This window comes from Leucoraja erinacea, chromosome 14, assembly GCF_028641065.1.
Source record: "Leucoraja erinacea ecotype New England chromosome 14, Leri_hhj_1, whole genome shotgun sequence".
NCBI lineage: Eukaryota > Metazoa > Chordata > Chondrichthyes > Rajiformes > Rajidae > Leucoraja > Leucoraja erinaceus.
The window spans coordinates 49,900,773-49,915,873 of NC_073390.1; the positions used below are offsets into that span (position 1 = coordinate 49,900,773).

At 41.3% G+C, this 15,101-nt stretch overlaps 1 protein-coding gene across 1 annotated transcript in view; it reads left to right on the forward strand.

Annotated features, from left to right (window-relative positions):
* LOC129703708 (protein FAM124B) overlaps window positions 1–12,275 on the forward strand; it is a 28,407-nt gene extending 16,132 nt beyond the window's left edge. Inside the window, exons 3-4 of the mRNA XM_055646390.1 lie at window positions 2,253–2,995; window positions 7,052–12,275. Of these exons, the coding sequence (XP_055502365.1) occupies window positions 2,253–2,995; window positions 7,052–7,768 (1,460 nt within the window). The 3' untranslated portion in view covers window positions 7,769–12,275. The remainder of the gene's footprint in view (window positions 1–2,252; window positions 2,996–7,051) is intronic.
* Window positions 12,276–15,101: the final 2,826 nt, after the last annotated feature.

Sequence of the window (15,101 nt, forward strand, 5' to 3'; positions counted from 1 at the left end):
GTCGGCCCCGGCCAGTGCCCCATCCCAAGCCCCGGGCTCTACCCCCACACCAGCTCCAGCACCCGGCTCGGCTGTAGCCCGTGGCCCCATCCCCCCCACCAGGTAATCGGGGGGGGGCCGGCAGCCACCGCCATCCCTCGTTCATCGTAAGCACTGGAGTGCCCCTCCCTCCCTGAGTCCCGTCCTGCCTTGAAGAGTGCATAGTGACGTCACTCGGGGCTTTATTTTCCCAAATCGGGGGAGTTTTTGGGGCTGTTTTTTAAATTTAAAGGATTAATAACTTTGGAAATATAGGTGGGAATGCAACGGGAAGATGTTTAGCGCCACGACGGGAGAAATGTGAGTAGGATATGTGAAAATGGGAAGGCTGTGGCCTAGCGTTTGGAAGGAGATAGGAAAAGTAGATTGACACATTGTGGGCAAACACGCACGAACAAGACAAAGACTTTTAGTTATATAGAGATGGGCTAAATGCAGGCAGGTGGGAGTAGTGTATGGATTGGGCGTGGGCATGTTGGGCTGTATGGTCTGTTTCCATTCTTATGACTGCATTTTTCCCACAAATGTTGTGTATTGGATCTGATTTCATTGAAGGTAGATTTTGATTGCTTGGTTGTTCATTTGTATTATACGTTGATAAAGTAAATCTCCTGAATCGTTAATGCGTGCATAATAATGCTGTGTCCAGAGGATTTACTCAAATATTTAATCACTTTTGGCAGACTCAATTAAAAATTGGCTGCCTCCATTTGCAAGGTTAATATTTTAGTTATGAAATGCTGTATAATTGGGTCCAGATTAATCCTGAAGCTAATGATTTCTCTGCTCCCTATTCATAAAGCAGGAATGTTTAAAATTGGGTAATGTCCTGCTGGGCATGGTCAAATAATCTCCTACTAAAAGTGAATAAAGTCCAATGACCCTATTTTCTTCGCTCCACCTGTGTCATGTTTTCCTTGTACTTAATATTTTTAACATGTTCATTACAGATATTTTAATGGGGAAAAAACTTGCAAGACTGAAATGAAAGTGTAGACATCAGCGTCTTTAGAATCTTTTATGAAAAAGACGGCTTGATTTTCTTTTCAAAATGCTCCATCCTTTTCTGGAACAAAATTGATTTGCACATGGGATATATGTATAGAAAGTGTTGTGAATGGGAGTAAAGTTGATTTGATATAGAGTAACTGTAAATTTGCCCCCCCTAGTGTGTTGGGAGTGGACGTGAAAATGGATAGCATAGAACTAGATGTGAAAAGGTGATTGAACGTTGGTGTAGACTCGGTGGGCCAAAGGGCCTCTGTTTCCATGCTGTATCTTTCAATTCATCCATTCCCCATCTGTATATTCACCAACATTCCTAGCCACAGCCTGGCCCCTGGTTCACTGGACACACCAGGACTGATAGGAGCAGTCAATGGCTCAGTGAAGAGTTGGATTCATGTTGGACACATGGTTGAAATACACTGCAGCTCTGTGATGTTACACCTTAAAATATTTGTGATGCCACGGGGATCACAGTTTTAACTTTTACCCCCCATTTATGTTTAACTTAACATTTAACTCTCGTCTTAATCTTTCATCCTAATATTTTGTTCTTGACAGAAACTCTTCTAATGAGTATTTAAGAACGGTCTTCCACAAGGATAGGGTATTGCCTCAAAGTCAGTTGCAGGAGGTGCCCCCGGGACCAGAGGCGGTTGGGTGAGGAGAGGGTTCCCGGTTCACGGGCCGAGCCGGTCGAGGGCGATGCAATAGCCTGGGATTACCTGGATCAGTACATTCAGCGCGACTTTGGACTTTGGCCTTTTGTAAATGACGCTAAACGATGGCAACTTGTGATGTGTGTGTGTGTGTGTTATGCAAAAGACTTTCACTGTGTAGTGCGCACATGACAATAAAGAACCAGTGGATATCAGAAGACATTCTTTGTCTGGCATCATGTCATAGCCTGGAGCATAATTCCAGTCACGATATCTGAAGAGGGACTGTTAAATTTCTGAATGTTCTTATCTGTAATCTTGTTCAGCTGATTTACTTTTATCCAATTTTACAAAGACGTTGAATTTGTCATATTCTCTCATGCAATAATAATGTAAATTAATGTTTTATTAAAATTAATATATAAGTTTTAAGGCACTAGCACACACTACTCGGTATTATAACATTTTACATTCGGCTTGATTAACTAATAGCTTTGCTATGAATTTGCTTGTAAAAAATGCCATTGACACATTTGATCTATTTTTAAGGTGAGCTGGTGCAGGAAGAAGGGCAGGACCCTTTCCAGGTGTCTGTGCATCTTCTTGCGAACCCTGGTGAATCTCGAGGATTGCAGCAAACTTTGGATTGCCTGTTGCATTGGATTAGCCCAGACATCCAGTTGTTTCATGTTTCAGAACGGGCAAGCCCAATAATACATTGCAAGTCACAGCACCGAAAAAGCTCTGTCTATCCTTCTCTCTCTGTTATTCTGTTTCTACACGAAGACTTTGGTGAAGAACGGATTTTGCAAGTTCATGACTTTTTCCAGGGTTTACCATGGCAATATCATCACAGCGAGAGTGTCGGTGGGAAAATTCTTCCTTACATGATTTGCTGCCAGGACTTCTACTCTCTGGATGCTAACATGCCAATCTGGGCCGTGAGGCAAGTACATTATGGCAACGAGATCTTACGGATTACAGTGAGCTGCAGCTATGAGAATTTTGAGGATGCTGTCAAACTCTATGAATTAATCTTGCACAAGAAAGCTGCCGTGCAAAAAGCGGATTTCTGCTGTTTTACCATATACTCCAGCCACAATTTCTGCATCCAGCTCTCGTTAAAACAGTTGCCACTTGGAATTACCGTTGATCTTAAAGAATCGGCCGTGCTACAGTTCAGAGTGCACGCGATTGGAGAGTTGGTGCCACTTCTTCCAAACCCCTGCATCCCCATCAGCGACACCAGGTGGCAAACTGAAGACTATGATCGAAACAAGATCCTTTTCCAAGTAAGTATCGTGTATTGAATAAGTGTTGACAGCTTCTGGCAGTGGAATAAATGACCTATAAAGACGTTTGCTGTAATTATACTCACACTGTGTAATTGAGGTGGTGAATTCTGATCCTTCTAGTGCATTATGGAAATCAACAGTGGTAATTAACCATAGTCCATGCCATGCCATACTTATAAACAGAAAAAAACTAAGAGGAAAATATCAGCTTGTGTGACAAACATCTCCAATTTATAACAATTCCCTTACATTTAATAGCCATTATGTTTGAGAACATTCAAATTGCAAATGCTAGAAATCCAATTATATTTTTGGAGATACAGCACGGAAATGGACACTTTGACCCACCAAATCCATGCCAACCAACAATCTCCCATTCACACCACATCTATGTTATCCCACTTTCTCACCCATTCCTTCACCACTTGGGGCAATTTACAGAGGCCAATTAACCTACAAACCAGCACGCCTTTGGGATGTGGGAGGGAACTGGAGCAGCCGGAGAAAACCCGCTCGGAGAGAACTTGCAAGCTCCACACAGACAGCACCTGAGGTCAAGACCCCAGTTGTACCAGTTGCGCCATGGTGCCACCAATCTAAGAGCAGCTCATGCTGGAAACACTCAGCAGGTCAGGTAGCATCTGTGGAAAGAAAGAGAATGAACATTTCAAATGGGGACCCGTCCTAAGAACTGTAATTTTCGTGATTGCCTTCCATGCAGCTCAAATAGCAGCAGGTATCATCTTTCATTACGCAATTTATTTTCAGCTCATTGAAATAAAAATCTCCCAGTGCAGGTATTTGTTTCTTATGTTTGTCAAAAATATTATTAATTGAAAAATGCAATATTCAAAGGTACACAAAAATGCTGGTGAAAATCAGTGGGTGCAGCAGCATCTATGGAGCGAAGGAGATAGGCAACGTTTCGGGCCGAAACCCAAGGGGTTTCGGCCCGAAACGTTGCCTATCTCCTTCGCTCCATAGATGCTGCTGCACCCGCTGATTTTCTCCAGCATTTGTGTGTACCTTCGATTTTCCAGCATCTGCAGCTCCTTCATAAACACAATATTCAAGTTGGATTGAGATCAGTTTCGTCCACTTTTGGGTCATTTATATCCTCCCAAGTCAAATGTTATCTACCTTAAGGGCCTATCCCACTTTCATGACCGAATTCACCACCTCTGCCGAGTTTGCCCTTGACTCGTACTCGCAGCGTGGTCGTCACGAGGTCGTAATGCTAGTTGTAGGCACTCGTGGCATCAAGTAGGTCGGGCCGTTTTTCTAGCCTGATGAAATATAGAATATCGAAATTAGGTGCAGGAGTAGGCCATTCGGCCCTTCGAGCCTGCACCGCCATTCAATATGATCATGGCTGATCATCCAACTCAGTATCCCGTACCTGCCTTCTCTCCATACCCCCTGATCCCCTTAGCCACAAGGGCCACATCTAACTCCCTCTTAAATATAGCCAATGAACTGGCCTCAACTACCCTCTGTGGCAGAGAGTTCCAGAGATTCACCACTCTCTGTGTAAAAAAAAGTTCTTCTCATCTCAGTTTTAAAGGATTTCCCCCTTATCCTTGAGCTGTGACCCCTTGTCCTGGACTTCCCTAACATCGGGAACAATCTTCCTGCATCTAGCCTGTCCAACCCCTTAAGAATTTTGTAAGTTTCTATAAGATCCCCTCTCAATCTCCTAAATTCTAGAGAGTATAAACCAAGTCTATCCAGTCTTTTCTTCATAAGACAGTCCTGACATCCCAGGAATCAGTCTGGTGAACCGTCTCTGCACTCCCTCTATGGCAAGAATGTCTTTCCTCAGATTTGGAGACCAAAACTGTACGCAATACTCCAGGTGTGGTCTCACCAAGACCCTGTACAACTGCAGTAGAACCTCCCTGCTCCTATACTCAAATCCTTTTGCAATGAAAGCTAACATACCATTCGCTTTCTTTACTGCTTGCTGCACCTGCATGCCTACCTTCAATGACTGGTGTAGCATCCTCCTCACAGCTAACACTGCCCCCAGCTTAGTGTCATCCGCAAACTTGGAGATATTGCCTTCAATTCCCTCATCCAGATCATTAATATATATTGTAAATAGCTGGGGTCCCAGCACTGGGCCTTGCGGTACCCCACTAGTCACTGCCTGCCATTGTGAAAAGGACCCGTTACTCCTACTCTTTGCTTCCTGTTTGCCAGCCAGTTCTCTATCCACATCAATACTGAACCCCTAATGCCTTGTGCTTTAAGTTTGTATACTAATCTCTTATGTGGGATCTTGTCGAAAGCCTTCTGGAAGTCCAGATACACCACATCCACTGGTTCTCCTCTATCCACGCTACTAGTTACATCCTCGAAAAATTCTATAAGATTCGTCAGACATGATTTACCTTTCGTAAATCCATGCTGACTTTGTCCAATGATTTCACCACTTTCCAAATGTGCTGCTATCCCATCTTTAATAACTGACTCTAGCAGTTTCCCCACTACCGATGTTAGACTAACTGGCCTGTAATTCCCCATTTTCTCTCTCCCGCCCTTCTTAAAAAGTGGGGTTACGTTTGCTACCCGCCAATCTTCAGGAACTACTCCAGAATCTAAAGAGTTTTGAAAGATTATTACTAATGCATCCACTATTTCTGGAGCTACTTCCTTAAGTACTCTGGGATGCAGCCTATCTGGCCCTGGGGATTTATCGGCCTTTAATCCATTCAATTTACCCAACACCACTTCCCGGCTAACCTGGATTTCACTCAATTCCTCCAACTCCTTTGACCCGCGGTCCCCTGCTATTTCCGGCAAATTATTTATGTCTTCCTTAGTGAAGACGGAACCAAAGTAGTTATTCAATTGGTCCGCCATATCCTTGTTCCCCATGATCAACTCACCTGTTTCTGACTGCAAGGGACCTACATTTGATTTAACTAATCTCTTTCTTTTCACATATCTATAAAAACTTTTGCAGTCAGTTTTTATGTTCCCTGCCAGTTTTCTTTCATAATCTATTTTCCCTTTCCTAATTAAGCCCTTTGTCCTCCTCTGCTTGTCTTTGAATTTCTCCCAGTCCTCCGGTATGCTGCTTTTTCTGGCTAATTTGTACACATCATCCTTCGCTCTGATACTATCCCTGATTTCCCTTGGAAAAATGGCCACGAGTAAAAAAGGTCATGAAAGTGGGACAGGCCCTTTATGTGAGTGTGGGACAGGGCATGGTTTAATGTTGACAAGCTGAATCCACTTAATGCCTTTAGTTCTTTTAGTGAGTTTGTTGGTTTAGTGCATGTGAAAATCATAGATTGTTGAAGTGTTCATTGCTCTAGTATATTCTACATTGCCACAATGACTATAAATGTCAAAATCAAAAATCCACATATCAAATGTGCCGTACAAAAATAGGCCACTCTGCTGAACTGGTCAAAAGACATAACCAAGTTGCCTTCCACACAAATGTACCTAGTCCATTGTGAAATTATTTCTATTCCTTTTGTTCAAACCCTCCCCCCACCTCCATGTGCCCGCGTGTGCTGATACAGCTTCCTCAACATGCATTTACGTTCCTTTAACAGTAATAATCCGTCATTCCTTGGGTAACAAGATCTGTCCTCAATTCCAATTGCATTTATTGAATGCTTGATTTATTAATTGAGTCTCAAAAGGCGCATGAGTTCTGAACTGGGTCTTTCTCTGCAACTTTTTATAAAATTGTGGCATATTCCATTAGTAGAAAGCTGATTGTTCAAGCCAAAATCATATCACTGTTCTGCCCTTTGTAGAATAAAAATGTTTCTTAACTCACAAACCCTCACGTTTAGCACCTTCTTAAAATTACCATTTTTAAAATTACCGATTTAAGATAATAATTAACTATATAATATGTTAATATTATGTTAATGGCTGTATTTTTTAACCGTGCTTTTAATTAATAAGTTTAGATCTTAAGCAGGTTCATTGTGAATAAAATAAGCATATTTTGATTTCTTGTTGCAACCAATATTGTGTACCTTTTTTGGAATTGTGCTGATCTGTTTTTGTCTATTTTCCTGCCAACAGGTGAGAGGGAGCGTTCGATATGGGGACAGAAATTGCTCTGCTGCTCCTGTGCACAGTAACAGTGGCTTTAGCAACCACTTGTGCAGTTCGGTGTCATGCACTCAAAATTCCCCTTCGGAAAAGTGGCCTTACAGTAGTCAAATGCCTCACGACAGGAACAGAATGTTCTCTGCTTTGGCAGCAGATGTGGAAGAGAGGAAAGATGTGAAAGGAAAGCAGAGGACCAATTTGCATGGGATGCTGGACAGGAACGAAAGCAGCACACCGGAGAGTTTGTGCAGCACGCCCAAGAGCAGCTCCTGTTACTCGTCCCAACGCAGCAGTCCAGCGACCACATCACGCAGCGATTTGGCGTTCCACCACAACGCACCCGCAAAGATCCGAAACCTTGATCACGAAACCTCTGCTGCAATACAAATTGCAGAAACGGACGTTGACACCGGCTATGTCGTTACAAAGTCAAATCCATTCACTGGTGCTAGTCCCTGCTCTTTATCTGCGCTTTCCACGGGCATAAAGAGTAGTTCTCCTAACTCAAGTACGAAAAGCCGTGTATTAAAACCCACTCTAGTGTCTCCCGAGACGAACAGTAATTTTAGCAAAAAGTGGCCGACCTCAAACAATGAAGAGAAGTTGCCTCGTGTTGGTCACAAACCACCAGAAGCTCCACAGCAGTTTTGTCAAAGTCACACAGAGGAGGAAGAGTTTTTTATTTAGACAAACAAATGTCATGTATTACTTTAATCCGTAAGGCGCAATTATAACGAATAAATACTTGCAAGGAATAACATTATGGAACAATAAATTGCAAATATTTTGTCATTTGTTTTCAAGCAAATATACATCAGACTCGAATGTTTTTTTTAAAATTCTGTTAATATTTCACTTGCACTATGTGGATTTATCCTGTAAAAATAGAAACACAAAATCCAGTAGTCGGATGATGAAATTTTCTTCAAATTATTAAATGAATAATTTAATTCTAATGTTGGCTTGGAGTTGCAGAAACTGCACATAATTATATCTGTGGCTCTAATCTGCTAAGTAAGCACTTCAGCAAAAAATATTTTAGTTAAATGGTCTCATTTTGATGTTTAACTAAACTCTGATGTACATATTAAAGTCACTGTAAGACCGTGCATAAGGACATCTTTTTAAAAATGTTAAACAGTTTTTGGTAACTTGTTGCCTGTTTGGATTTTTTTCCTATTATTTGTCAACTCTGGATACTAGTTTGGTATTGGAAGATAGGTTCTCCAGAGGATTTATCTTAATGAACATTACATGAATATCAGTTTATCCACCGCAGAGTTTATGATTTCAGTTGTGATTGCTGTTAATTTAGATTACCTCTGCTCAGTACAAAAAGAGAAGATGCAGAAAATACTTATTAGGTCCGGCTGTATCTGTGGAAAAAGAAACGTTTCAGGTCAGAGTTACTTTAGTTTTAGGACACAGCGTGGAAACAAACTTGTTAGTCGACCAATGATCCCTGCACACTAACACTATCACAATTTCACCAAGCCAATTAGCCGACAATTAATCTGTACATCTTTGGCGTGTGGGAGGAAACCGGAGCATCCGGAGAAAACCCACGCAGTCACGACGAGAACAAACAAACTCCGCACAGATAGCACCCATAGAGAGGATTAAACCCATGTCTCTGGCTGGTAAGGCAGCAACTCTACCACTGACACACCCTGAACCATCCTGACAAAGAGTCTCCAACTTAAAAAAAATAATTCTGTTTCTCTACCTGTAGATGTGGCCTGACCAGCTGAGCATGTTCTGCATTTTCTTTTTTTGTTTCAGATCTGTCATTTTTATTAAATTTTCATCTCTGCTCGGTAAATTGTTCAAGTTGTTATCTTCTTTTACTTAGACACTCGTGTTTAAATAAAGAGAAAAGACTTAACGTGAGACCTGAACATTTACTATGTTTCTAATGGTTTCGTGATTTTTAAGCAGGATATTTGAAATTTAAAAAAATATAGCATTTTCATAATAGGAGTAAAAGTTGTTCGATTAAGAAAATATTTTCATCGCCATCTCAGGTGACAAATTCTACACAATTAATTTTTATAAAGTTAAACCACACTTTCCCCCCCTAAATCTTCTAAATCAGATCCTTCTGCAGGGAAACAGAGGGTGCCTCAAGATAGAATAATAACTATCCAATCATACTTGGTTTCCAGCATTCACCTATATACTAATTCTATGCCCTACACACTAGGGACAATTTACAGAAGTCAATGAACCCACAAACCTGCACATCTTTGTAATATTGGAGGAGTGTGAAACACCTGGAGAAAACCCTCTTGATTGCAGGGAGAATATGCAACAATGCCCATAGTCGGCATCAAACCTGGGCCTCTGGCGCTGTAAGGCAGCAGCTCTAACACTGCGCCACCGTGCTGCTTTATTTGCTAATATTCACCACTGGGAAATGTTAGTTATAAGAAAGATGGCCCCTCTTACCAAACGCTTCTAAACATTCAGAGATACTGTGGTTAAACAGATTTATCGCAGTTGCAGGACCGAAAGTACACAATATTCAAATTCCTGTCACTTTATAGAACCTCTTCTTCCTATATCTACTCCCAAACCACCACCACCACCACCGCTGAGAAGAATAAAGACATGGACACTTTCAAATCAAAGCATCTCTCCAACCATATCCATCCTCCTGAATAATACAATATCTATCAGTATTCATTCTACACTGATGGGATAATCTCACCCATTTATGATCACAATGAGAGCTGCATTACTGCTGGAATGTAGCAGTTCAAGGCGGCCTATCACTGGCATGCAGAATATGGCCAATGTGTACACCCTTCCAAATTGTCCACACCTCTGAACGAATTTGAAAGAAATCATGGGTGGCACATTGGAACAGCAATAGAGTTGTTGCCTTACAGCACCAGGGACCCGGGTTTGATCCTGACTACAGATGCTGTCTGTACGGAGTTTGTACCTTCTCCCTGTGACCACATGGGTTTTCTCCAGGTGCTCCGGTTTCCTCACACACTCCAAAGACATACAGGTTATGTTAAGGTTCATTTCTTAATGGCAGACAACTCACCATGGGTTAGGTAAACCAACTCGAGCTTTACTGATCATCAGCCGGCGAGAGTGTGAGGGAGACAGAGTCAAATATGCAACAGACACTTAACTCTCCTGGGCTACCACTCTAGTGAATGAAAACATACAGCATCTTTTGTAGTATTTTGGAAACCTAGTCACATGTTTATACAGAGTTGCAGCAATGATGTTTAACACAAATCAATCACAGGCTGGCTGTACCCATTCAAAGTATGCTTGTCACTAATACAATACATTTGTCATACTATGGTTAAGTCAATCACAAACTTCAGTTACAAAACCCCCAAACACCAGGAACTTAGTCAATAGCCCAACATTTGCAATTTTGTCTTAAACAATGTAAGCGTCAATATCAGTAACACCACAGAAGATTTCTGTTTGCAGAAATGTCCAAGTCCCCAGGAAACACATCCTCTCCCACTATTGTTAATGGTTTTTTGCTTGGGCATAACAGGAAGCACTATCAGAAAAGCTTGGTTATGCAGGCTTCCTGATCCCCATAGTTCCCCTAATATGGTACAGAATTATAAAACTTCAGTTTATTCCGAACCCAAAAAAGTCAAGCTAATCCTTTACTTAATGAAATATTTCACACTTCCATTATTTCATAACCAGGATATTCTCAGTTAATTGGCTTTGGTAAACATGATCAATTATCCCGAGTGTGTAACAGTGCTAGTGCACAGAGTGATCACTGGTTGTCGTGGGCCGAAGGGCCTGTTTCCACGCTGTATCTATAAAGCCTGAAGTCTAAAGTTGCAAAGAGTTAGTGTGTATGGACAAGGAGAAAAGTCTTGGGATGAATTTTGGATATTCTGATAACATCATATTCAAAATATTAACTGTTTTCAAAAGGTGCTGTGGGTATACTTCATTGTGGTTTTTTTTAATCAATATCCTGGCATTTATAATGATCTATATTACATTTAATAAATTGTAATTGATGTTTAATATTTATATCCAAGTGTTGGGCCAATTAGTAAATTAATTATAATACATTTATTTTGTGACCATGATGGGATCCCATAAATAAGTTCGCTATTATACTATTCTTGATTACTGCAGCTAATCTAAATCATTTGTTTAATTTATTTTAATTGTGTAAATTATCATCATCGTAACTTTAAAAGGCATCATGTCATATCTACATTTCTACAATAATGGAAGGAACTAAACTGGTATAAGTCAGAAGAGTGGGATAACGCTTTTTTTTTCCATTGTAGGTATTCTTAAGTCATTCAGATCTGTAAATGAGGTGCATTTTGTGCTATTTTCGCATGCTGAGATGCCCATTAATGTTAAAGATGAGAATGCAAAATTGGTCAAAAAGTGTAATGGTTGATGATCTCTATCAGAATTGCTATGTTGATAAAGGCAGCTTTCCAAACCTCTGGAAACTGCTGGAAACATTTATTCACCCTCTTGTAAATTCTATTGAAAACATCTTGGTTGTATCATTTTAATGGCTCCAAGAAATCCCAAACCGCTTTACAACCAATCTAGCATTTTTCAAAAAAACTAGTCACAGATGAGAAATGAAGCTACCAATTTGTGCACAGCTAGCTCCTATAAACAGCGGAATGGCTTGCTATGTTTTAATGGTCTTGGTTACGGTTGACTCCCCTGATCGTTTCCAATGCAATGTTTTAGCATCATTATATCCACACGAGAGGGCAGACAGGGCCACAGCAGAACGCCGGCACCTCCAGTGTACAGAATTGTTCGGTGTCCAAGTGGAGTGTTTTCCTGCATTTTTCCCCACAATGTAATGAGGGAAGCATCAGCAGTGCTCAATGAGAGATATTTACCAGAGCAGATGTTAGGTCTTTAATTTCAAGTGGACAATGATCGGCTGAAAGTCATAACAGTCTGAAGAAGGGTTTTGGCCCAAAACGTCACCCATCCCTTTCCTCCAGAGATACTGCCAGACCTGCTGAGTTACTCCACCAATTTGTGTCTATCTTCGATGTAGACCAGCATCTGCAGTTCTTTTTCCACACATTTTGTCTGCTCCACTGCAAAATCTCCCCGACATACTATGTTTGTATATTTTGTTGTGCTGCAACAAGTAAGAATATTTCTATCTGGGACACATGACAATAAAACATTCTCTTGACTCTCTCTCTCTCTCCTTGAGGTATGTCTACTTTGAAGAAGTTGTCTTCCCCTCACTGATGGGAGTTCTCCCCTTCAGTGATCCCTACGGCTCCTCGGCTCCACAACCATGTTTTAACCCAGATTCGCTGCCACAGTCTGAACCAAGACGTCACTCATGCTTTTTCTCCAGAGATGCTGCCTGACCCGCTAGGTTACTCCAGCGCCTTGTGTCCATCTTCGATATAAGCCAGCCAGTTATATGGTTATATGGTTATCTGCAGTTCCTTTCTACACAAAAAAATGTTTATTTTTGTATAACTTAAATTTTACAACTCTAACTGAAAGTAAGCATGCAGGTACAGCAGTCAGTGAAGAAAGCGAATGATATGTTGGCATTCATAGCAAGAAGGTTTGAGTATAGGAGCAAGAAGGTCCTACTGCGGTTGTACAGGATCCTGGTGAGACCACACCTGGAATATTGTGTGCAGTTTTGGCTTCCTAATTTGAGGAAGGCCATTCTTGCTATCGAGGGAGTGCAGTATAGGTTCACCAGGTTAATTCCCGGAAGGGTGGGACTGACATATGATGAAAGAATGGTTCGACTGGGCTTATATTCATTGGAATTTAGAAGGATGAGAGGGGATCTTATAGAAACATAAAATTCGTAAGAGAATGGACAGGCTAGATGCAGGGAAAAGTTTCCCGATGTTGGTGGAGTCCAGAACCAGGGGTCACAGTTTAAGAATAAGGGGTAGGCCATTTAGATGAGGAAAAACCTTTTCATCCAGAGAGTTGTGAATCTGGAATTCTCTGCCCCAAAAGGCAGTGGAGGCCAATCCACTGTATGTTTCCAAGAGAGTTAGCTATAGCTCTTAAGGCTAACGGCATCAAGGGATTTGGGGAGAAAGCAGGAACATGGTACAGCTTTTGGATGGCAGTGCTGGCTTGAAGGGCTGAATGGCCTAAACCTAATGTAGACCCTGGCAAAACCCATTGTAGAAGTAGGAACTTCTCTGGCCCAGACAAGCTAAGCCCTTGTTATCTTCCTGTTCCCACCAGGGACTTGGGCATCTAAAAACATTCACAGATTACTGTCTTATCACAGAGTGTGGAAAGGAAAACTTTCTAATAGTCTGCTGAGAAATATCTTCTTCATGCTGTCGGGTCTGATGACAGTTTAATGATATCCAGAGGAATTTACTGCAGAATACATTCTGTGCAAGTAGCTCAGGAAAATAAATAATTTCTTCCACAAAGATGTAATCGTCCACAAGTTTTTAATAAGCATTCAGTCCTAACTTAATTTCATCAATTATTTTTAATTACGTTATTTTTGTTGTCGTCAGCTTGATTACTTTAAACATTGAGGCTTTATTGTATTAACTCTGCTGCCTTTCAATCTGTTTACAAGTTCCAGATCACAAGGTTGATGTGGGTGACGAAGGCTTTTCAGCTGAGAATACCACCTGCGAGCAGATTGGGGCTGTTTATCATTGGAGTCCAGTGTAATAATCCCAACTCCCTTCGGGGCAACGTTCTTGTGAAAGAGTAGCAGCTTGTTCTTGTGTCTGAACTCCCCGTCATAACCCAAGGACTGTCTTCTATTGATTATTTTGTTTTGGTATATCTGTAAACCTTGTTCTAGGTTTATTAAGGAGCATTTTCCAACTCCCACGCTCACCCCTTCATTAAAATGCATTTATAGGAGCTGAACAAGTAACGTTAATCCAGTTCAAGAGGCAAAATACTGTGGATATATGGATCTGAAATCTAAACAGTAAATTATAAATTTGCTGCACCTTCTACTGACATTCGTAACTAATTAGGTTTTACATAGAAAATTATAGCAAAGAAACGGCCTTCAGCCCTTAATGTCTGTGCCAAGAATGATACCATTGCCAAGTTTTATCTGCCTGTACATAAAACATATCCATCAATTCCCTACAAAACTTACTAAATTCTTAAGGGATTGGACAGGCTAGATGCAGGAAGATTGTTCCCGATGTTGGGGAAGTCCAGAACAAGGGGTCACAGTTTAAGGATAAGGGGGAAATCTTTTAGGACTGAGATGAGGAAAACATTTTTCACACAGAGAGTGGTGAATCTCTGGAATTCTCTGCCACAGAAGGTAGTTGAGGCCAGTTCATTGGTTATATTTAAGAGGGAGTTAGATGTGGCCCTTGTGGCTAAAGGGATCAGGGGGTATGGAGAGAAGGCAGGTACAGGATACTGAGTTGGATGATCAGCCATGATCATATTGAATGGCGGCGCAGGCTCGAAGGGCCGAATGGCCTACTCCATATAACCATATAACAATTACAGCACGGAAACAGGCCATCTCGGCCCTACAAGTCCGTGCCGAAGCAACTTTTTTTCCCTTAGTCCCACCTGCCTGCACTCATACCATAACCCTCCATTCCCTTCTCATCCATATGCCTATCCAATTTATTTTTAAATGATACCAACCAACCTGCCTCCATCGCTTCCACTGGAAGCTCATTCCACACCGCTACCACTCTCTGAGTAAAGAAGTTCCCCCTCATGTTACCCCTAAACTTCTGTCCCTTAATTCTGAAGTCATGTCCTCTTGTTTGAATCTTCCCTATTCTCAAAGGGAAAAGCTTGTCCACATCAACTCTGTCTATCCCTCTCATCATTTTAAAGACCTCTATCAAGTCCCCCCTTAACCTTCTGCGCTCCAGAGAATAAAGACCTAACTTATTCAACCTATCTCTGTAACTTAGTTGTTTGAAACCCTCCTGCACCTATTTTCTATGTTTCTATATCCATGTACTTATCTCTAGTATTTGATATTTCCATCCTGGGTAAACAGAAAAATGTAATTGTC